The sequence below is a fragment of the Cygnus olor genome, chromosome 1, assembly GCF_009769625.2.
Source record: "Cygnus olor isolate bCygOlo1 chromosome 1, bCygOlo1.pri.v2, whole genome shotgun sequence".
Classification (NCBI taxonomy): Eukaryota; Metazoa; Chordata; class Aves; order Anseriformes; family Anatidae; genus Cygnus; species Cygnus olor.
In genome coordinates this window covers 78,713,526-78,737,773 of record NC_049169.1, presented here as the reverse complement: position 1 = coordinate 78,737,773, position 24,248 = coordinate 78,713,526, and the positions used below count along the sequence as shown (strand labels likewise).

The 24,248-nt window shown below is 41.2% G+C and overlaps 2 protein-coding genes across 8 annotated transcripts in view; both read right to left on the bottom strand.

Moving 5' to 3' along the window:
- Positions 1–904: 904 nt before the first annotated feature.
- Positions 905–18,395, bottom strand: NOBOX (NOBOX oogenesis homeobox). 6 transcript variants are annotated; one of them, XM_040565963.1, is made up of 10 exons: positions 17,839–17,998; positions 15,367–15,474; positions 14,513–15,217; positions 14,003–14,109; positions 13,352–13,467; positions 12,292–12,425; positions 4,697–4,967; positions 3,785–4,131; positions 1,569–1,916; positions 905–1,001 (listed from the first exon to the last, which is right to left on the bottom strand). In XM_040565963.1, exons 2-10 carry the CDS (start codon positions 15,434–15,436, stop codon positions 976–978), a joined length of 2,124 nt encoding a protein of 707 aa, XP_040421897.1. In that variant the 5' UTR covers positions 15,437–15,474; positions 17,839–17,998; the 3' UTR covers positions 905–975. The 6 variants fall into 6 exon arrangements, with proteins under 6 accessions (XP_040421897.1, XP_040421917.1, XP_040421927.1 ...); XM_040565983.1 differs by having other exon boundaries at positions 14,513–15,163; XM_040565993.1 differs by lacking the exons at positions 15,367–15,474; positions 17,839–17,998 and adding an exon at positions 18,020–18,395 and having other exon boundaries at positions 14,513–15,163.
- Positions 18,396–22,408: 4,013 nt separating this feature from the next.
- ARHGEF5 (Rho guanine nucleotide exchange factor 5) overlaps positions 22,409–24,248 on the bottom strand; it is a 38,081-nt gene continuing 36,241 nt past the window's right edge. For both annotated transcript variants that reach the window (XM_040565908.1, XM_040565919.1), the window contains one exon: positions 22,409–24,023. In XM_040565908.1, the coding sequence (XP_040421842.1) occupies positions 23,869–24,023 (155 nt within the window). In that variant the 3' untranslated portion in view covers positions 22,409–23,868. The remainder of the gene's footprint in view (positions 24,024–24,248) is intronic.

Below are 24,248 nucleotides of genomic sequence, written 5' to 3'. Positions count from 1 at the left end.
ACACTGCAACTTGATACTCCCACAGTAAGATTTGCAGGAACATGAGAGAAAAGCCACAGCTATGAAACATCCCATCAGATTGAACTGCAACATCCTAACAGGATGCAGATGTAAATGCAAGGCATGCCCACATGAACTGTTCGCAGTTCCTGTTAACTGAAAGAGACAGTAAAGTGTTTAACCCCTTTTTCAATAACTTAACCACTTCAGAAATAAACTGTTGGGTCAGACCCAGAGATGATGGCCAAGGATCTCATGAAAGTGGTACTCAAATACTTATCAACCAACAAGTCCTAGGTAATTTTGAACACCACAATCCTCACACATTTAAAGCCATCTACAGTTCAAACAGGATGCAAACCAATTAATAACTGATGGAGATCTGGTTATATCACAGGCATTTATAGTTTCATATGGAAAATTAAATTAACAAACAATAATTATTACATTAAACTATTAATTCAAGGCTAGCAAACACCAACTAGTAGTGGACTTTCCACAGTATTTCTTGCATTGCCTAGAGTCCCTAAAATCAGATGTACTTGCTTGAATTACTCTCCATTTTTTTATGGGTCTTGCTCTTCCTGGTCTCTCTGCACATATTCCATGATACCAGCCATACTTTAACTCTTGCATGACTGGTAATTTCCATCTACCCAGGAGACTCTGATGCCTGTATCCTGTATCAGCTATTTTCTTTCTGCGTGCTCCTCAAGATCTTAATTCATTATGAAAAATAAAGTAAGATTTAAAAAAAAAAATACACACACCGACCAGAAGCTTTTATTGAGTGAAATTTCCCTGCTTCTTTCCTCAGCAGGAAGATAATCATGGCAACAAGAGGGAAAAAAAGACAATCCTAGAAGAGAAACAAAAAGTGTTTTTGTTGCAAATCATATTCTTGTCTCTATTTTTATTTTGCAGTTTAAAATAGTAACGTATCCTCTTCTTTTATTTGTTTCTCAGAGTGTATCATCAGTCATTAGCTTCTTCTTTAATATCTGAAGAAAAAATTCCTAAGACAATGTGATCTCACTTTACTCCATATTGCCTGAAATTTTTCAAATGTTTTATGTTGTGAAATTAAATAAATACCCTCCCCCCACACACACACTTGAACTTTTAAGGCACAGGACATCTTCCAGCAAACCTTTTTGTTTCTAAAATGTAAGTCTGTAAATGGAAATCAAAACAAAAGCTATCCCTCCCCCTTCCCCTCTTCCTTCAAGAAGTTTCTTCAAGGCAGAACATGTATATACCTCTGGAAGTCTTAAAAAGCAATCAGTCCTGTTTATTTATCTTAACAACAGATGTCTGACACAAAACACAACTTAGCCACCTACTTTACTGACCCCATTTAGTCACCATTTCTAAGAGATGAATCTGAGAACTAGCTATTGGATAATTGGGCCAGTCTTAGAAAAAGAGTTCCATTCCCATTCATGCCACTGTTTTAATCCCATAACTGCATTCAAAGGAGCTACTGCTGTCTTGGAACACTTTCCTTATTCCAGACCCACTTCTCAAAAAAACAAAAACCAAAAAAAGTCAGCTGGCCTTTCATTTACCAGCAATACTCTCTCCCTTCTTGCTGCTGCTCTCTACTTCCTCTCTTTCAGCAAGTGATGTCAACTCTGGCGCTGTTTGGTGGCTCTGGCACAAACTCTGGCCTGGTGTTGTTATTTCCTTCTGTTTTCCCGTATGTGGCATGGATCCTAGTGCTGTTCCATTGGGCACTTGAAGGAAACATGGAGAGGAGGGCTGGCAAGGTGGCTGGGTGTAGGAAGTTTGCTCTGAGAAATATTGTCGTCCTGCTGTGCTAGAAGATTGCATTCGTGAGTGCGACTGATTCAAAAATGGAGCTCCCTGCATATAGAAATCATTCCAGGGGACAGCCTGATAGGCAGTGATGCCTGCTGAGGAAAAGGCAACAAAGAATAGTCAGAAGCATGAAAATAAGGAAACTGGGATTAAATCCATGTATATGTAAAAACGCATATGTTCTGCTTCTGACCGTGTACTCAGTGCAAAACAGTATTAATTATTCCTTAATGCTTACTGCAACAGAGCTGACATCACATAGTTATGAATATTAATTCTGTTGTTTACATTGCAGTATATTTATCCAGAACATTACTATTAGGAAGGAAAAAAAATCAAGTCATTGCATGATAATAACCTAAAGAACATGATACCACTTTAACACAGATCCCGGGTGCATATAATGACATTAGAGAACTCCCCAAATTGTTTCCCCCCCCACACTCTTGTTTTCCAAATCAGTTTTGCAAAGCATGAGCTGGATGCTTAATCACCACTTTCATTTATTAAAGCTGCAATCCAGGAGTCAGAAATGGTGTTTGTTTTTTTTTTTTTTTTTTTTTCCAAATTTGTATGTATTAATTCAACTAAATTGCTCACATGCTTAAGTAAGAATTTACACTGGCAGTTTTTCTCCGCATTGCGCTACTGGATCCCTGACCCCAGTTGTCCACATTGCATAAGAGTTACAGGATCTCCTTGGACAGAAGAACTGTGCACTGCTATTTATTACCCACTGTGCTCCAGAAAGAAATATGGAAGAACAGAGCATCAACTCAGAGATGCTATTCCTTCAGCAATCTTCCTTCTTCAGTCCTAGCAAGCAAGGCTTGCACCTTTATACAGCCCTTTATGCTCATGTGACATGCCCAAAGGCACACAACACACACTTCCGGCATCACATTGTAAAAACTTTAATTTGGTTTGCTGGAATACAGCCCTCTCATTACTTCTGACACTTCAATTTGAAAATACACAGAAAATAATCATTATGCCTTACAACCAGAGAGGAGAACCAGTCCAAGTGCTAGATAGCAGAGGTGCTGCCAACCTGTTCTAGAGAATATTAGCCATGAACAACAGCGTGAATGAGGCAGCTTGCACCAATCAGCCTGCGAGTCAGACTCTCTTCCCTGAAAGGCCCACAAAAACAGTATAAAAACAGGAGCAGCATTTGTGATCTAAAGCATTTTGTTCTCTTATGTGAGGAGGCATACTTTTTGGACCATGACCTTAATTTAAGGAACATGATGGTCCAGGCAAATGAACTGATAAAGTTTGTGATCTTTCGATTGTACTTGGGCTTGAACAAATTCAAAATACAAATCACTGACACAAAATAAGGAGATTGATAATGCCATTTTTACCTAGTTACTTTTTAAGATTAAAGTACTTCAACATAGTTTTCTAAGTAGTATTGCAAATTCATGTCAGAGGAAGAAAAGGAAAATATATCCATATTCTCTCGGCCCCCATATCCCTAACTCTCTTCTTTTGCACTACTGTAAGACACAACATTATTTCAAAATCGTCTCTGCAGAAGTCCAGCAGAGATAGAAGCCTGTTTTTCTTGCTGTCTCCAAGTACTCCATTTGCTGTGGCACCTTTTCACTTTGCACCCTTGACTGCTACCTACATACATCACAGGCACGTTAGTTTGTTCAATATTGCATTCCTGAAAGAGAGAAGTTGCTCTCCATTCCCAAGAAAACCACTGCAGTACCTGACATACTCACATGGTAATGTTCTCTCTGACACACAGACTAGTAACTTTTGATTCAAATTAATGGATCACCCAACACTTAGAAGAGAACAGAGGAGAAAAAAAGAAATAAAACATGGGCAGCATATACATGTATATTTATGCATGTGTACACACATTAAACCACTGATCACCCTGAACCTTTCAGGTACATTTAGTTACCCCAAAAGAGTAAGATTCCGAAGGATTTCAGAAATTTACCTGAGTTTCCACTCGGCTGCTGTAACACAAGCTGTCCCCCCATGTGGTTCTGTACATAGCCTTGTGTGGCTCCTGCTGTCCCACAGGTGACAACCCCACTGTTGCCAGGTAAGGGAAGGAAGGAGGTACTGGACTCAGTGGGTGTTGTAGGAGTGAGGCGGACACTGGAGAGCACATTGCTGGCCAGGTGAACTGGCAGATGGTGGAACTGGGAGAGCTGGTGCTGCTGAGGATACTGGGGCAGTTGGTAAGTTCCACCCTGGCTGCTGTACTGACAGTATGGGGTCTCTATGCTGCCTGGAGACACCAGCTGCTCAGGGTAATCACAGGAAACTGGTGAACACAAGCTGCAGCGAGCAAGGAAAAAAAAGCAGTTCAAAGATCAGAGCAGGGTCAAAAGCTACAGCAACTTGTACAATAAACAATTGCTGTATCTTCCCCTTGACAATTCAAACCCTTTCTGCCAAATCCTAGGTACAGGACAAGAGCACCAGAAACCACCTGAGCCAAAAGCTCTCTCTCAGCTTTTTCCACAGGATTCTTTAACATTGCATATTGGTGGGGACTACCTTTCCTTCAGTTCCTCCCAGTCTCAAAGGCACACTGCAGTGCTTAATGCATCCTCTCTCAAGATTTCCTGTTCACTGTGCTTCTGAACCCCACTTTCACTTGACACGCACGCAATTATTAAAAGGAATCACTTTACTGAAAGCAGGTGTCTTGTCCTACCATGCACATTATACATTCTTTTCATACTCCATTTAAAGGAGTTTGCTTTCTTTTGCTCTCCATTCCCAGTCCCATGTCTAAATTCTCATGTATGCTCCCATTTATCTCCTTATCCATGTCCCAGCTTTGCCCCCCTCTTCCCCTCAAGGCTTCTCCCTCACAGAGGATCTCATCTGTTCCTACCCTTGATTCTGGATGCTGTAAGTGAAGGCCTCCCTGGATCCATTTTCTTGACTGGACAAGCTGCATTCACTGTCAGGAGTGTCCAGCATCAAGGGAACAATACGGTTGCGGGGGTTGAAGGACAGGCTGGGAGGGAGGCTGGCCCTGCGAATGGGCGGAGGGCTGGGGAGACTAGGGAAGCACTCCATTCTGCTGGAACTGAAGTTGAACTGCAGTAATGTCTTTGTCTGAACTGCTCCACAAGCTGCCACCATTCCTGCCACTGAAGAGACTGAATAAAAAGAGAGACTGTCATACTAAAAACTGAAGAGAGCAAGCACAGGGTCTAGCAAGAGTGGCAGAACAGAAAGGCAAGACGTCAGTGAAAGAGTGGAGGTTAACCAGTGTGAATAAAAGTAAACGAGTAGCAGCACTGCTGCTGGAAAGCAACAGGGAGTAGTAGCAAGCTCTCTGGAACACAGAATTATGTTTATTGGTTAAATAAAATTACCTTCATGATTTCAGTCTCTGCATACTGGATTTATTCAGCTCTCAAGAAGGCAGCCAAATGAAGCAAAGTACTTCCTGGAAAAAAGCCAGGAAAAAATCCCCCAGCCACCTTCCATCTCTATTGTCCTCTGGAAAGATCGTGCTGCACAGATTATCCTTTTGAAAAATATAATTGGTTTGAAAGAAATAAAAACGGGCCTTTGGAGATCCACTGCCTAGGCCACTTTTTAAACCAAAATTTCTCTCCTGGTTTGGCATCTGATGAATCATGCCAAAACTAAACAACAAAAAAAACAGAGATGGCAGCTGAACAGCCTTGGGGAAAAAGCTGGGAGATGGAAAAGGAAACCAACACCTTTTGGTTTCTAGAGTCTTGTTTCGTGACCTGTCTCCTCAGTCACTGCTGGAAAAGGAGAGGGTAACAGTTTCCTACAGAGCAGCCTCTGTGGAAAGAGGACAATATAGGAAATGGAAAGGTCAGAAGCATATATGCTGGTGATCCAGAATAACAAGTATACACAGATGTTCAAGAAATTTTTATGTGGTGCAAGAGAATAAGATGCTTTTCTGTTAAGCCAAACAGCAAATTCTTTCTCTTTAGAGAAATGTAACTGTCTTAAGGTGTGCAGCACAATTGAAGTGATTTTTCACATCTAGCTAGGCTGAACCAGCGTAAGAATGAGGCAGATATAAGAAAAGTAACACTGACATTACTGTTCAGATAGAATTAGTCTCCTCCCACACACGGTAAAGCATTCAGGGAATGCTAGTTATATGAATAGTTTACAGCTGTACTTCACCCTTGCAGGCATACAGAGTAACATCAGATGTACTCCACCAGGTGTAAGCCAAAGGCCTTAAGCATAAAACCTAAGCATAATACTGCCATAGCCAGCACAAGCAACCTTTAGAGAATTTTGGAATGCATGCCCAGAGAGCTGATAATGAGATTCCTCTTCCACCATTTGCAGCTCCATTTCTTAGACTCCGCAGAGAGCTGTGCAACTGTGCTTATCTTATTGCATCTTCCTACTTTTTTTTCCCCAAACTCACACCAACTATGAAAAGAGGCATTTATGACATTTCAGTGAAAACTTTTCAGACTCCTGATTTTGAGCTCACTTAGAAAAGTAGATCAAGATCTGGGATGGCTTCTATAAAGCACTCACATTCCTAAACAATTCTCAGTGGTTTAGTTCTCAATTTGAACATATTCCTTCTCCATTTTGGGCAACCTTTATGAGGTTCTTGTCACATTCTAAGTCCCGTACAACAGAGCAAGCAGTCAAGACAATATTTAGTTTCCTAACAAGGCAAAATAGCTTAACCAGAAATGAAGCTGAAGATCTCTTCTCATTTATGGAAGCATCCATTTGCACTGTTCCTCCTGACCCTTCTGGCCTAGAACAAAGTAGTTCACAAGGCTTTATGAAACAGCAGCCATTTGGGGCACAACTTACCTGAAAAACTGTCTATGAAGTTTCAGTTCAATGACAGTAGGATTAGCTATTCTGCAGGTGGCCTTAGCCTTGCTCAGGATGAATGCAAGCAGTAGTAATAACACAGCCCAAGAAAACACTTCTAAACCCACTTCCACACCCACTGAGAAGTTCTATTTTTCAAAAAATACTTTCAACATTTAGTGCAGATAATCTTTGTGGATCACACCAATAGGATCACGGACAACGATGCTGTGAAGACAGCACACTTGACTTCCAAAGAGCTGGTTCAGCCTTTTCTACAATTTCTTCCACTTTTCAGTCCTTTCAAAAAGGACACTGAATCTGTATCTTCTGAATAAAGTAAGAAATGCAATACGGATAAATAATTCCTAGAAAAGTAGTATCTGCTAAAATCTGACACTGTGTTTACAAAAGATTCCAGCACTCTGTTCAGTGTTGAATTCTGATCACTGGCTTGAGATCATACTTCTATTCCACAATTCTGTGACCATTCCAGACCTTGATGTAAATACAGATATCCTCAGAAGGCTTTCCAGGGAACAGGTGAATGTAACAATACAATATTTTGTTCATTGCTTCCATTATTTCTGAGTTTTCACTCCGTGAGACAACCTTGGGAATTTTTGGAGAGCAATTCAATAATTTGTAGCTTCAGATCTCACTTCAGTCTGTGAACCAGTCCTGGCATTACACTTGTCTTAATTTGAGAACAGCTACACAGCTGCCTTCCTGTACTATAGCTGCTTTCTCAGCATCCTGGCAGAGTTAAGACACCCATTCTTTAATGGGTTTCATTATTTCCAATGAATGGGATAGAGTCTTAAATGGAAAAAAAAGAAAAGCATATACTTCTCTCCAGATGACTGATTTCAGTCTTCCACCAAACTTTAGAGGACTGAGACCTATGTTAGAGAGGTGTCTATGAATTTAAAAATGAGCATGGTCTGAACTGTGATGCTATATTCTAGGAAGCTGCTTTCTCTGTTGTTAACAGACCAGATCACATGCACAACATTTGCTATTTGAGTGACACCTATCTGCTTTGGAGCCCTTCCTCTTGACATCTGCCATATGTGACTTTCTTAATCAAAACACATTATGCTGATTCCAGAAGGCCTTGGCATGAGACACCTGCCACAATTCTGGCAGATAACTAAGGAGCTGCTTGCAGACTGTTTGGGAGGCCTGGGGACCATGATTAACTGCTTCCAAGCCCAGTGTTGGGTACAATACAGGTGATGTTGAGCAACCAATCTAACTTCAGATGGTCTGCTTACAAGGACTGATTTCTCCAGCATCAAGAGTTCATCAAAAGGCTCTGTTACTGTGGGTCTGTCACACACTATCCAATCCAGTTTCTTCTAAAACATGCCTGTGTAATCACAGCATTTACTAGAACATTAAGGGCCACCATAAACCTCTTTGCAGATGCATCCTCTTCATTACATTATTATAAATTACGAGAAAAAAATGCATACATCTTGCAACTGGCTTCTTGAAAGTTAATCAATCTTAGGAGCAAAAGCATTCTTCAGTTACTAGAGTAAAGATCAGTAAGCTAACTTCAGCCTTTAGACTGACATACTTATCTGAGCAGCATAGTTAATCTTCTAGATTTTCAGTAGGTTGGAACCCACCACTTCAAGTTATGACTCTTGGTTGCCATATCAGCTCCACATCATCAGCTTTAAAGTAATTTGTTCAAAGGCCAGAATCCTGGATTATAGTGAAGTCGTCATTAGGGCTTGTGGAATTTATTTACTGTTCCTTGACAGATCATGTCAAACCTCATAGAATTGCTCCCAAGATTCCTACTCCATTCCCATCTCTGCTAGTGGGTAATCATAGGCTGGGCTCCCAACATGTGTCCTCAGCAAAAAAATCACAGGAAACAAAACACTACCTACCAAAGTATTGGGGGACAAAAAAACCTCCTCAAACAAACCAGAGACATAGAAAATAACTTTTATTTCTTAAGGGGTAAGGAGACATAAGTATTTCTTCTGTCCACAAACAGCTTCAGCAAAGTAGGCATCATCAGTTAAATCCTCAGAAATTTCTTAAAATATGCAAAATTATCCAAGAACATGCACAACTGCCTGCCTAATTTGGCCTGAAGAACTGCTATAATTGGTAGTTTATGTACACACAGAGTCAGTGCTTACCTGCACAAACTTGATCTTGTTTTGCACATAAAAGGCATTTCACTATACATGCATCCAGACTTTCCATAACACTAAGGGAGTTCAGTCAGAAGAAGCGTAAGAGAAATTGGGGTTTCATCTCTGAGCAACTATTTATGATTTAAGTCAGTAAATCAAAGAAATATATCTGTAAGAAGTCTCAGACAAACACGAGAAACTTCAAACAACTAGAAATATCAAATATAAACACACACACACTACTTTGTTTAAAGTAAGCTACCTGTCTAGCAAAAGTAGTATGAAAACAATTTTAAGATCAAGGCAAGCTCAAGTAAGAATTTCTGAAGCACAAATCAACTCTAGTGGAGCTAACACCAAAACCAGAAAGAAATAACATATCTCAACTACAACTTGCTGACATTTTCAATCAACTTGTTTGGAGAACTGACCAAACAGTAAGACAACAACAAGGATAAAAAAGAAAAACAACACATAATCAGAACTACTGTCTAGAGAACAAGGAAAAACAAAGGAAAAGAGAGCACTGAGCACTCTCCAAAGGTGTCAGCTAACAGATCATGCTGTTCTCATACATGTAAGTCATTTGTTTGTCCAGCTGAAAGTGGTTGAACACTGCTATCAAGGAAAGCATCTGAATAATCACCCCATTAGGCCACAATCTCTGGGTGCAACTACAGCATTGCACAGGTTGCAGGTTACTTTCCTGAAACATGCCATCAGCTGTTTCCACTGAGGCCACTTTTACTAGCTTTTGCCTTGTCCATTGATGAGCTTTTTATTCATTTGTTCGCTCTTATTTTGCTTCTTTTACTTTGGATTTTATACCATCCACATTTTGTCACCTTTATTTTCTTAACATTTCTAATAAAGAAAAAAGGTGAGCCCTGAATGGCCCTATTTATTGGCAATTTTTTTTTCTGAACAAGGCTGAATGAGTCTGCCTATATGCAATGCCAGATTAAGGGGCTGGGTCGAGGGAAGAAGGCTTAATTCCTCATGGTTGTGCTATCCCACACTTAGTAAGGCAATGTTTTGACAGAAGCTTCTCCTGTGATTGGGCTATGCAGCTCCCTCTCCTATGTGGACTCCACATATTTAGTAGCACACTTTTCCTTCAGAAAGGACAGTAACTTAGATCTCTACTGTACCTAGACAGCAATTTTCTCATAACTTGTAGAAATGTAACTTTAATACTTTCACCTTCTGTTGCATTTGATTGAGTCAAACAAACATGGAAGGAAGGGTGGGTTTCTTAAACAGCGTGCAACCTGTGTGTGGCACTTTATACACACCACACACCTCCCTGCCCTCAGGAAACCAGGAAAAAAAAACAATCACTGAACCTCAGTTTGTGTGCAAATCATGCCTCTTTTCTGCAAAGTGATTTAGAAATGGTAATTTATTTTTTTTTCCCCAAACAGATCTGTATCTAGAAAGCATTTACCAGCCTTAGATGATATAACTAGATTTCATTACTTCTTTCCCAGCATGAAGAGAACAAGGAAAAGTTTGTTCTCTTACATACACCTAGCAGAATGAAGTATATTCTCACCTTCCCATGTCCTTAATACTGAAGATACTGGGGTTTCATACAAGTGAAGAAAGCATGTATTTCATAAAAGCTAGAATTACACACAGTAAAAGAAATACATGACAGAAGCAAGTTAGAAGGATTCAGGGAGTAAAAAAATAGATACCTTTATCGCTTATTTTCTCACGTACCCAATCCAGTCTCAGGGACATTCACATTGTGCAAAGAATTCAGATAGGACATTTCTTTCCCAACAGAAAAACTGTTTGTGTTTTCCACATCAGGAACTGCATCCCAGTGTGCAGATTCTCCGGAAAAAGAGTGCTCAGTACAGACAGATGACAAGATCACATCCCTGAATGCAAATTTATTTCTTTAACAGACATATTCTCTCCTGACTAAATAGCATGACTGCAGATGTACTTTAGGAACCAGGAAAGTTCTGCAGACAAGTATAGAAATATGAGGATGTTTGCTTTGTTTCCTTTAAGTAAATTATTTTGCAAATCTTGGTCTTTATCTAATTAAATACAGGGCTCAATGACTGCACTACTTCATCATTCTGGAAAGCAGTGAATTATTCAAACACTTTGACCATGTTTACTCTGTTGCAAGAAGAGGAAAAACTAACTAACTTAATTACAGTCATATTGGTTAAACAGCTCATAGAGTTAAGGTAGTCCTTGCCTTGAGATTGAAGATTGACAGGCATATTTAAGTGATAGAAGTGCTGAATTACAGTATAACAAGAAAGTATCTCTAATAAGTATCTCTCTTTTAACATATGTTTATTTATTAGCATTCTAAACTTATTGATAGGTTCTTACATTTGCCTTCTACAATGCCAAAGTATTTTGTCAGGTATCAGTACTATCAAGATAAATTAAAGTCTCTGGGTCGTATTAGAAAGTGACAGAATTGCTGTTAATACTGATAAACTTATACATTTATAATACAAGGGGTCAGAAATGTTGGCATGAATTTCAAAAGAATGAATTACATTAGAGAGCAGAAAAATACTGTACCACCTGTTTGCACATCTATTGTCTGGGATATCCGTCCCTAAGGATGTGGTGAAATTTACATTATTTTAAAAATATTTTCAAGTTGTGCCATCTTGGAAAAGTAAACATATAAATGAAATGCTTTAGGGAACATTCCTGACTCCAAGGAATGCTACAATATTCCACATGTGAATACACAATTGAACAAATCCTCTCTTCTTTGCTTGCCATCAATCTTGAAAGTCTAAACACAGCTCAGATAGAAAAAACTGATCCAACAGCACACCCCGTTGACTTTCAACAATACTGCAACAGCAATTAAACATGGATATATGCTTGGGAACTCACCTAGTCTCATCCTGTCAAAGTCTTACAAAGACTGGAAACTTGCACTATTCATACATGTTTGGGGAAGTCAAAAAACATCTTCTGGAGATAGAAAGGTATGTAGTTCCTGAGGAAAAGCTCTACACCCCAATGGCTTACACAATGCACCTTCCTCACAAAGCTCACTGCATTACAGGTTGCAGCCAGAACACTACAGTCTAAACCAGAACAAGGGATGTGTATATCCACCCCAAAGAGTATATAATAGCCAGTGCAGTACTTTCATCATGGTTTGGAAAAGCACCTCCAGCAGTACCAGTATCACAGAGCTATAACGGAAGAATGCCTCAATCACGTATCCTTAAAAAGTCATACTCAGAATTCCTTGCTGAGTAATAGTACGTGAATGAGTAAGAACAGCAGATCTGGCTCTAGTGTTAGTATGGATGCACCACCCAATACAGCCATTAACTTGATTAGGATGGAGCTTTTAACTTGGTATCACTTCTTGGACTGATGGGGTTGGGCTCCCCAGTGACCTTAAGACCAGTGTCTGTGAACCTACCAGCACCACCAAAAATAACTGCAAGAACACCTACACTGATATTGGTCTCACCTGAGGAGGAAGCAAGCGGTGCAGAATGCCCAGTGAGCAGGCTGGAGCAGTTCCCAGCTGTAGTGTCTACATTCAACACAGCAGACTGGTCATGAACAAAGTCAGGCAACGGAGGCATGGGCAGAAGAGGGACCCTGGAATTACGCATGAAAGGTATAAGCACAGATCAGAAGACAAGACATTACCACAAAACACACACCCCAACTACCCTACAACAGGCAAATGCTAGATCATTAGCAGGTGGAAACAGAAATATTAGCTGACTTATGAGTGCAATGAGACACAGGGCAATTGATGCTGTATCAAGCAGTATTTGGGGAAGTGGTTCTGGACTACCAGTGTAGAAAGGACAGACAGCAGGGACAGTGCAATGAAGTCAGTCAAGTGGTCTCCAATCTCTCACTTAACCATTCTGTTTTTGTCTTCTCATCTCAAGATTCTCACTCCAAATTGCCATAAATGTCTCCCCCTGGAGACAAACTTCTCCTGCCCACACACTTGAAAGACCACCCATCCTCTCACATATTCCCTTTTCTCTCCAACATAAGTATTCCAAGATCAACTCTGAGAAGTGCTAGCTTGTATTTCTTCAGATAAGCCCATCTCTTTGTAAGACTGATCTGAGCAAGCAGCATGTCCATCACCAAGTGGAAAAAAAAACATGAAAATGGAAAGCAATGGTAGAAGGAGGTCTGGGATAAAAGATTTCTCAAGTTCCCACAAAGGGCTTGGCCAGCACATATACAGAAACTAAAAATGTAGGAGTGACTCCACAGATCCCTTTATCTCATCTTCTGCTCTCCATGTAACCTCAGCAAGAGGGCTTTCAACAGTTATTTCAAAACAGTACTACAGGGTAACCAAAAGTTCTCTTAAGAGGACCCACTACAATTTGCCCACAAGTCTGTCAGGCTGGAAAATACAGAAGGACTACAAAGGTCTGCTACAAAGGTCTAACTCAATGGTGTAGTTCAGCATGGCTTAAATGCAAAAGGCACAGGAAAAAATTTGTTAGGTATCTATTGTGGAGAAATGAGGAAAATAGATTTAAATCCCTCACCCAGAACTGTCTGGCCCTGTAGGGACTGACAGGGCTGATGCTGAGTATTTTTTCTTGCCTTTCACATTCAACTTCTCTGTTTTTCGCCACTTTGCCCTGCGATTCTGAAACCAGACCTGATAAATAGAAAGAAAGGATACATTCAGGGAGGAAATGATCTACATACAGGAACACAGGCAAAGAAGCAGCAATAACTGCCTCCATGCATCACTAGGTGAATCCAAAACTCTCAAGAAACCTTTCTTCCACAGAACATCTGGAAGATTCACTGCAGAGAGGACCAACAGCAGAAAAATACCCCGACCAGCTTCCTGTGTTGCCCACAACAGAACCTCCAAGATAAATGAGTTCAACCTCCTTAGTCTTTTACCCACCCACTTGTCTCTTCACAGAAAACAGGAAGAGATGATAGATTACACAACAGCAAGCTCCACTGTCATTTTGGTATTTTGGGGGGTGAGTGAGGATTGGTGATTGTTCATACACTGTCCATCCACAGGAGCCACGCTCTTATCACTGCAGCCCCTATCCTATTACTCATGAGCTCCTCTTTCCTTTCTACTCAAGCTCCTCCTTCCTGCCTCAGTCCCTCTCCCTGTTGTTTTCTGGCACAGATCCCACAGTCAACACTGTTACCCACACAGCCATTACCATGATGCGCTGTGGTGTCACCCCAACCACTGTTGCAATCTCCCTCCTCTTCTCATTATCAGGGTAGTGGTCTTCCTGGAACATCTTCTCCAACTCTTCTAGCTGCTCTAGAAATGATGCATTGTTCAAAGAGAGAGAGATAGGGAATATGTGATAAGGAAACAAACCAATAAAAACAAAAGAAAAGAGAAAAATACAAAAATAAACTTTTTCACTATTCTTAGAAATACATGAACATAAGGGATATTTTCTTAAAAGCAAGCACAAAAATAAACAAGTGTCTTCTTCCACAGTAAAACAAAGAGCATTGCTAGCAATACTTTAAAAGCAAGGCACTCAGCAACCTTTATTTGAAGAAGTTCTCACATATTTAATACTGCAAAATGCATTGCATATACCATTTAGAGCAGTTCAGCACCTCTGTGCTGTGCCTTCAGTATGGTGTAAGAAACACTGGTGCTGTTGGCACTACAAGTGCCACTGTCTACCATCAGGTTCCCCATTATCTACCTGCACTATAGAAGGTACGTGACTTCTTCTTGACAGGTTGCAGGATTTCTGGGTTGTCACATAGCTCTTTTTTTTCCTTGGTTTCACCATGGATACTTCCAGATTCCAGGAATGAAGACAGCTTGTAGGACTGCTGAGCTGCAACACTGGCTGAAGGACATGTGGATGATCTGCAAATAGCTGGGCCAGACGCATCCTGTAATGATGCTAGCCTGCAGAGATCTCCAGAGATGCCACTAGTGACTTTCTCAGCACACATTCCACTTCTGTCATTATTATTTTTCTTTGTCCCCTTTTCAGTCTCGTCCAAATAATAAACCTCACACTGTTCATGTAACTCTGACTTATCTGTGGGTTCCTGTGCAATCTCAACCACAGGAAGTAGGGGCACTGAATTCACGTCACTGAGGAAATTTGTCAGCTGTCCAGATGCTGAGGCAAAGTTGATTGGGCAGTCAAGGGCTGCAGAGTCTTCAGAAGTTGACGCAGCTGCCTGCAGCATGCAGTAACTGCCATCTCCCTCCTCATCCTTCACAAGGCTGGTCCTATCTTCTCTTCCCAAACTATTCTCAACTTCCTCTTTTATAGTTGCACTTTGGAACACAGATGGCACATTGCCTCCTGTACCATGCCCGCCAACAGGATCAGCATCTATCACAAAGTGCTCAGTGTTCAGTAACATGTCCTCTTCCTTGTTCTTGCACTCTACAAGGGGAAAATGAAAAACAACACCCCCCACACCAACCCAAACGCACACTGTAAGTCAGATGTGCCTAGATTTCAGTTACAGGAGAGGTACTGAAACACAACAGTGGAAAAAAAAAACAGCTGGGGAATTCAGAATCAAAACTGACCAGGATAGAGTGCTGCTAGAAGAGCAACAGAAAAGAATGCGATATGGCTAACATGGAGATATTCAAACATCTGAGACTAGAAAAGCCTCATCTTGAAAATGAGGATGCCTGCAAAAAAAAAAAACAAAAACAAAAACAATTAACTTCAAACCACAGGAAGAATTAATATCAGATACAGAGAATAAAGATAAGGTTGTGTATTACAAATACAGTAGTATTTGTAAAGAGACGAGCATTGGGAATAACAAAGGTCTTTCAAATAAAGAATAAAAATCAGATGACATATCAAGTCCCTAAGTGACCCCTTACTAAAATAAGCAAAAGACAAATGCAAGACAAATTCTGGTCTACTCTGTCAGCAGTGATTATCTGACAAATGACGCCACTTCTTGATTATAGAGGTTTCTGTTTCTATCATACTGAAGTTTATCAAGGAAAAAATAATGAATTATTTTATAATGAATATGATAATGAATAAACTACTACTAACTTTCCCCAGCTTCAGGCACAACAGTAATGAATAACAGACCTACAGAATGGGTAATGAAATAGCTGGCTGAGGACAAAAATAGGTGAAGTTTGACCAAGTTTAACAAAAAGCATAAACTGCATCACACTAATAGAGATCAAAAAGTAGAAGATAAGTCAGAAATAACACAGCAAGAGAAATAAAGTAGGCAACTACTACCGTAACAGAATAAAAAAGTAAGCATTATTCTTTTCCAGCCGACACGTATGTTTTCAAACCATGAAAACCTGCTGATTGTCTCTGAATGTATGCAAAACTGAGTGTGTTCTCCGTTATTTTATTTCTAGCAGGTGACTATTCCTTAAGAATAGAAAGTAGAATAACAGAACCATCTAATTGCTTCTTTCTGGAAAGAGGAAGATTTGAGCAGATTGTTGGTAGCATTTCAATTTAAGTGCATACAGAGAAATTTGGCAATTTAATTTTTCGGAAATAAAAATATCTAAAAATCATTTAATTTCACTTTATCCTACTTCTGACATACATTAGTGCAATGCCAAAATAAAATAGTTGCTTTTTGCCTCGACGTTTTTTTTTCTTAAACAACTGTTAAATCGAGTAAGAACCTCACAAAACCAGTCAGCTGTGTGAATGTTGATGGAAGTACGAAAGGACAACAGGCTGTTTCCAAGACCTTCCAATTTTCCTTTTTACAGAATTAAGAGAACTGAATTAGTTGTATAGGAAAGAGACAGGAAACTATGTACCCGTAATAATTTGATCTTGTTAAGCAGCAAGTTCCCACTGCTGTTAAATGAGATGAAATATACAAATGGGGAGGGCCAAGAACTGAGTGAGGCAGAAGTTGGCTGTTTTACATGATTCCTTTTTTCACTGTCCTCCCTGCTGTACTTGAACTTGTTTCAGTCCTGCTCTTGCTCGTTATGCAAGAAAGCTAATATTTTCACATCATCTATTCTGTCAAACTCTGCCTTGAAACAAAAATAGTATTTTCAGCTTCATGTTTTAAGAAGGCTTTTTACTTGTATGTGCTTACATCAAAAAATACATTTCAAAGTCACGTGCATGTCCCTTGTGTCTGCAGTAGAGACAGATCAACAGCAGGGATTTTGCATCACCTGCAGAAGTAATCCTTCATGAAATAGAAATTGCTACCTCTATTTCTAAGACATACAGCAAAAGCCTGACAACATATAACTTAGTATTGCCAAGAAGAGGTCTGAAATGAAAATAAAGTTCAGAAAGACAGGACCTTCATGGCAACAACTAGGGAGTTACCAACACACCCCTTTCTTCCATCATTGCTATTGCAAGAGACCAGACCAAACAACACTTGTCCCATTTTCAGATAAATAATCTTAAACAGAAGGGATTTTAACTGGCTGAAAAAATCATACTAACAGAGTCTGGAATGCCTGAAGGTGCAGAAGCAGGAAGCAAAGTCATCTTTTTCTCCTCACAGCTACCCTCTCAGAAGTTGCTAGAACAAGGCAGCCACTTGCACAGTGACAGCAAGACTTTGAAGGTTGGTTTGAATGTTTGGCACAAAGCAACCTGTACACATAAGGAGAAACATGAACTTTGCAGAGCCCACCATGCAAGCTCAAAGATGGAAATTGAACAGTGGACGAGGGACGTAAGTGCTACCAGTCTAAAAACCCTGCAGCAGCAGGACCCCATTACTGATATGAAGCAAGTATATATAGTGATATGAAGGGAAGACCAACAGCCCCAGCCTTCTCGCTTTTACAATCCCAGAGACAAGTGCCACGCAGATGCCCAGCCAGCAGCAGCTCACTGCCCCCGAACCAGCGAGGGCACCCCAGACAAAATGGCGGCACCCCAGGGGCACAGAAAGTGGCCCGGGGGAGGTGGTGGGGTCGTTATCCTCCGCCGGGGCTGCTCACTAGGCTCGTTATCGGGTGCCTCCCCCCCCAAAACTGAGAAGAGCCAGTGCCCCATCCCTGCGGCGGGACCCTTACCCAGCCCTTGAGGCACCCGCTCCTCCTTCGCTCCCGCCCCGTCCATGCCGGCTCGGCGGCGGCCGGTCCGGCTCGGCTCAGCCTGGTAAATGGCGGCGAGGCCCAGCGGGCTCATCAAGGCCACCTGCGGTACCGGCCGCCTCCTGGGCAGAGCATGGCCCAGGCTGCCGGACCGGCCTACCTCAGCCGCATGGGGGGCGGCAGAGGCGGGCTCCCCCCGCGGAGGAGTGGGACGACAGCGCTCAGCGGCATCGTAGCTAAAGGGGAGGCAGCCTGGAGAGCCCTGCCGGGCCTGGCAGCAAGCCGCTGGTGGCCCGTTGTGGTGACCGGGGCTAGCGCCTGCTTGCCCTCTGTCTGCTCAGGCGCTATCTCCTGAAGGAGGCAATTATGAAGACACTCGTCTAAGGCCACCTGAAAGATTGCACTCCCAAAGTTTGCATGAGGAGCGGGTTTAAATATCGCTAATGGCATGCATTTGGAACCCAGATGTTACAAAATTGATTTGTGTAATAGATCACGCTGAATGAGATAAACCTCATTATCTTCCCTTGTGGGTGGCAGCAAGACAGCTTTGTTTTTTGTGTGCTCTGGCTGTAGCTGTTTTGAAATACTTCTAATTCTCCATAAACTAGTAGTTACAAGAAATAAGTGGCACTTCTTGACTTTTGGTGCTGTCATCTTTCATTGTTTTCATACTTAAAAGTCTTTTAATAAAAATAAAAATCCAGGCTCCTAACTCAGTGATACCAGGCAATTAGTACTCTCATGCTACAAGTGTTGTCATCAGCTCTGATAAAACTTAAAACAGCTTTGCATACTTGCAGGTGAGAACACAAGATGTAGGGGAGGAGTGAACCAAGTCTGTCTTATCTGAGTTTTTTCTTGCTTTGTGCAGCTGATGGAGAGACCTGTACTGTAACTTGCATGGATGACAATGGTTCTGAAAATCAACTCTTCTTCTCTTGCATCTTCCATGTTCCGCTTTTCTAACCACTGAGTGAAGTGGGGCTGGCTCTAAACACAATTTGTATGTCTGCAAACAAGACAGACAGTCCTTGCTTAATGACTGTGATTTGCTTAATTGTGTTCTGCTCCACCATGATGAAACATCCTTCATCCTCATCTTGGTTATAGGCTCGGTATCTTAATGCTGGCATTCTCTTATTGTGCATTTTCCCATACATCCTGTTTTTGTTACAAGGTTCACTCTAGCATCCAGGGTCATGCATCTGCAGATGCTTTCACTTGAGTGTTGTAACATTGTGTTAAATGAGTGTAAACTGAAGCAGGTGCACCAGCATTCTGAAGACAGTACAATTAGTATGACAGTGCACCTGGTTCCACCACAAAATACAAGACATGCTAGCTGGAATGTTATTGCAGCTAAAATGACATTTAATTTCTTAGAGGCATTCAGCTGACCAGACACAACTCTGATCTTGGAGTGGATGGGATTAGTTTTATCTAATCAATATTAGATAAAAGCACAAAGATAAAAATTAAAAACTGCTTTAGAAGTTCCTGTCTCTGAGTAATGTTATGTTTGTTTACTGAATTCTGGTCATAATGTCAGCTTTTTCTAGCATTCTGAAGAAGAATAAGAACTGTGGAGAATGCTTTCATTTATTCTTTCAGAAGGGATGGACACTTTTTTTTTTTTTGTAATGGAAAAAATAGCACAAATAACATTCCATTTTGAGACATAAACCAAGAATTCAAGAATTTTCCTGGTTATCCACAACACTTTTAAAATGTAACTTGTGCCTGTATTTCATTCATGTTCTTACCACAAAATAAATGAGTGCAACTGCCCCCATCTACAGGTTGTCTTTAATGTTTTTATCTCTCAACAGTATGGAAATACAGATTTTTTTTTCCAGTTATGCTATATATGTCCCCAAATGTTCCTGTGGAAGACATAGGAGCCAACACAGAAACTTGGTGGGATGACTCACACAATAGAGTGCTGGAATGGAAAATATAAACTCTACAGAAGGAATAGGCTAGGAAGGAGAGGCAGTGGGGTAGCCCTGTATTTTAGGGAGTCTTTGTCTTGAGCTTAATGGTGGTGACAATAGGGTTGAGTATTTACAGGTAAGAATCAGGGGGAAGGAAAACAAGGCAGATGTCATGGTGTGAGTCTGTTAGAGACAGCCCAACCAGGCTGAAGAGGCAGATGAAATATTCTCTAAGCAGCTGGGAGAAGTCTCACAATCGCTAAGTCTTGTTTTCAGGGGAGCCTTCAACTTACCAGGTGTCTGCTGGAAATACAGCTGAGGAAACAGTTTAGGAGGTTTCTGGAGTGTGTGGAAGTTCAGTTCCTGACATAGCTGTTGAGTGAGCCAACTCAAGGCACCCTGCTGGACCTTTTGCTTATGAGCAGAGAAGGACTTGTGGGTGATGTGAAGGTTGGAGGATGTCTTGGGCATAGTGGTCATGAATTAGTAGTTTTTGATTCTTGGAAAAATCAGGAGGATGGCTAGCAGAACAGCCATCTTGGACTTCCAGATGGCAGACCTTGGTCTGTTTAGGAGATTGGCTAAGAAAGTCCCTTGGGAGGCTGTCCTGAAAGGCAAAGGAGTCCAGGAAGGCTGAACACTCTTCAGGAAGGAAATCTTAAAGGTACTGGAGCAGGCCATTCCCATGTGCTGAAAGACAAGCTGGCGGGGAAGAAGACTAGCCTTGCTGAATAAAGATCTTTGACGGGAACTCAGGAAGAAAAAAAAAAGTTTAAAAAAAAAAGTTTATGATCTTTGGAAGAAGGGGCAGGCTCTAAAAAGAACTACAAAGATGTTGTGGAGCTATGTAGGGAGAAAATTAGAAGGGCCAAAGCCCAACTGGAGCTTAATCTGGCTACTGTCATTAAAGACAATAAAAATGTTTATATAAATACATTAGCAACAAAAGGAAGACTAAGGAGAATCTCCATCCTTTTTTGGATGTAAGGGGAAATCATAGTGACAAAGGATGAGGAAAAGACTGATACTTACTGCTTTCTTTGCCTCACTCTTTACTAGTAAGACCAGTTGCTGTCTAGGTACCCAGCCCTCAGAGCTGGAAGATAGGGGTGGGGAGCAGATCTCCAGGGAGATCCCAGTTGACTGGAGGCTAGCAAATGTGATGCCCATCTACAAGAAAGGTCAGAAGGAAGACCCAAGGAACTACAGACCTGTCAGTCTGATGTTAATGCCAGGGAAGGTTATGGAGCAGATCATCTTGAACACCATCATGCAGCACACACAAGACAACCAGGCCCAGTCAGCATGGATTTATGAAAGGCACATCCTGCTTGATTAACCTGATCTCCTTCTGTGACAAGGTGACCTGCTTAGTGGATGAGGGAAAGGCTGTGGACGTCTACCTAGACTTTGGTAAAGCTTCTGACACTGTTTTCTACAGTATTTTTCTGGAGAAACTGTCTACTCATGGCTTGGACAGGTGTATACTTTGCTGGGTAAAGATCTGGCTGGGTTGCCAGGCCCAAAGAGTTGCGGTAAATGGAGTTAAATCCAGCTGGAGGCTAGTCAAAAATGGTGTTCCCCAAGGCTCAGTATTGGGTTCTCTTTCATATTTTTGTCAGTGATCTGGACAAGGGGATCAAGTGTACCCTTAGCAAGTTTGTAGATGGTACCAAGTCAGGCAGGAGTGTTGATCTGCCTGAGGGTAGGAAGGCTCTACAGAGGAAACTAGATAAGCTGGACTGATGGGCCAAGGCCAACTGTATGAGGTTCAACAAGGCCAAGTGCCGGATCCTGCACTTGGGGCAAAACAATCCCACATAGTGCTACAGGCTGGGGGAAGAGTGGTTGGAAAGCTGCCTGTTGGAAAGGGACCTGGGGGAATTGGTCGATAAATGGATGAACATGAGCCAGCAGCATACTCAAGTGGCCAAGAAGGCCAACAGCATCCTGGCTTGTATCAGGAATATCGTGGCCAGCACAACTAGCTGATTGTCCCTTTCTACTCAGCTTTGGTGAGGTCACACCTCAAATACTGTGTTCAGTTTTGGGCCTCTCACTACAGGGACATTGAGGTGCTAGAGCATATCAAAGGAGGGCAACAAAGCTAGCAAAGGGCCTAAAGAACAAGTCTTACGAGGAGCGGCTGAGGGAACTGGGGTTCTTTAACCTAGAGAAAAGGAGGCCCAGGGAAGATTATGTTGCTCTCAACTACCTCAAAGGAGGTTGTTGCAAGGTGGGCGGTTGGTATCTTCTCTCAAGGAACAAGTGATAGGACAAAACAAAATGGCCTCAAGTTATGCCAGGGGAGGTTTAGGTTGGATATTAGGAAAAATTTCTTCACCGAAAGGGTTGTGAAGCATTGGAACAGCCTGCCCAGGGAAGTGGTTGAATCACCATCCCTGGAGGTATGTAAAAGACATGTAGACATGGTGCTTAGGGACATGGTTTAGCGGTACACTTGGCAGTGTTAGGTTAACAGTTGGACTTCAGGATCACGGAGGTCTTTTCCAACCTAAGTGATTCTATGATGTTCTGAAAACATTCAGAAAATAGCGAGTTACTCATATTTGAGATGAAAACCTAAAACAAGGAAAGCAGAAAGTTGTTTATTTTAACTGGAGAAGTGCATGAGTTTATTAGGACTAAAAGCAACTTTTTTTTTTAAATCCAGCTAAAATTATTGACATAAATAGGCTAGAATAAGCCATACCAGGTACAGTGTAATTAAGAAGTATAGGTAGAGTGTTACAGAAAAAGAAAGTTGGAAATATGAAGATAATTAATTCTTCAAATATATTAAATGCAAGAAGGCTACACACTGTTTTCTTTGGTGTATTGGTTCTTATACTTGATCTTGCATTGATGTAAATAAACGCAAACACTTTCCTTTAACACAAACAATATTTTACAAGTTGAAGGCATGTCCTCAAATAGACAGGTTCTGCACAAAAGCAGGACTGTGTGTAAACTGACTTAAAACCAGAGAGTTCTACAAAAGAACTGAAGCCCTGGTACATATTTTGAGTTTATCTACAGTGGCTAAATATCTCAGTGTTTTCTATAAGTGTGCAAAATGGTGCATGCAATACCACATCAGCTATCAGATTAAGAGCAGCAGGAAATTGCCACTTCATTGCATATGCCTAGTCATAGTTATTTTGTACAGGGCATGTACTAACATGCCATAGTTACATGTCAAAGGTAACTGTTCTACTTTGAGTGTGAAGCAGTGTGAAAAAATAGTCATTTCTCATTGCTTACTGGGACACATGTTCGGGACAGAGGTGACCTTTGTGAAACAGATTCTTCAGCTTGATACCTCTTAAGGTGCAGGAAATCATCACAGTGACTTCCAAGAATTTTCTGAAACTCAAGTGGATTTTCTACTGCTGTCAAGGACTCTTAACAGTATGTTGAGACTGAGTTAAATTCAGGTACAATAAAATTCTGTGCCTATTTAAAAACAATCAGTAGACTTGCACAATCAAATAGATAAATTGTCCTAAATAAAAGTTATACTAGGGAGATTAATACCATCAAGATATCAAGAAGATATTTCAAATGGAAAACTCTCCTCGACTACACTGTGCTTTGCACTTAGCACCTTCTTTCTCAGGAACTCAAAGCTCTTAGTATGCTAATACTAACGAATTTAGCCTCACAACATCCAGTGAGGTAGGTAAATATACCCCCATTTCACAGATGGGAAAACTGAGGCAGAATTCTGAAGTGACTTGCCCAAGGTCCTGCAACCTGTGAATGGCAAAACCAGAATATATTTTCAGAAGTCCAGATCCTAGACTTCTGTATGATTAAAGTCCCTCCTCCCTACTACCACAAAGCAAGCAATACATGCAACATTTTTCCCTCCTACTGCTGCTGTAATCCTGGTGACAGAAAGGAAGTAAATGACTTTTCCTGACTGAATTCCCGCTTTCTTTGGCAAAAAGCACCTGGTTCTGTCAAAGTGCTGTATTACACTCTTTGCAGAGGTGCTTCTTCTGAGGCACATTAGAAAAAGGTGGTTTCCGTATGCCAGGGAGGCTGTACAGGTCCAAACAAGGTAGAGTTATTTCTTGCAGAAGACCTGCTGCTTGGCATTCTTCACGCGTTGTTCTTCCTTCAGGTTCTTCTGCCGCGCTTGTTTGCTGGAGATATATTCCACATGTTCTGAGGGGAACCAGCCTCTCTCCCTGTCTGAAAGTTTCACTCCTTCCATCCATCCTGTGGGAGTGGGGACAAAACACAACATGAGGTAAAATAGTCAAGCACTTTTTTCATTCCTCTTCCCCAAAAGCCCCCTCCAACAAGGCCCTAGGATCAAATATAAAAATCCCCTTTCAGCTTCCAAATAAAGTAGCTTAATGAAGATGAAAATAAGTCTCTTCATCCTCTTAATGCAACAATCAGGAATGAGAAGCTCCTTTTGAAGCCTGATAGCATTGTGAA

Coding starts and splice junctions, on each gene's coding strand:
- NOBOX (XM_040565945.1), bottom strand. CDS start 17,953: ATGAGCCCGCTGGGCCTCGCCGCCATTTACCAGGCTGAGCCGAGCCGG. Junction 12,426..13,351: donor ACAGGGCCAGACAGTTCTGG/GTGAGGGATTTA, acceptor GCGTAATTCCAG/GGTCCCTCTTCTGCCCATGC. Junction 4,968..12,291: donor ACCGCTTGCTTCCTCCTCAG/GTGAGACCAATA, acceptor CTTTTTATTCAG/TCTCTTCAGTGGCAGGAATG.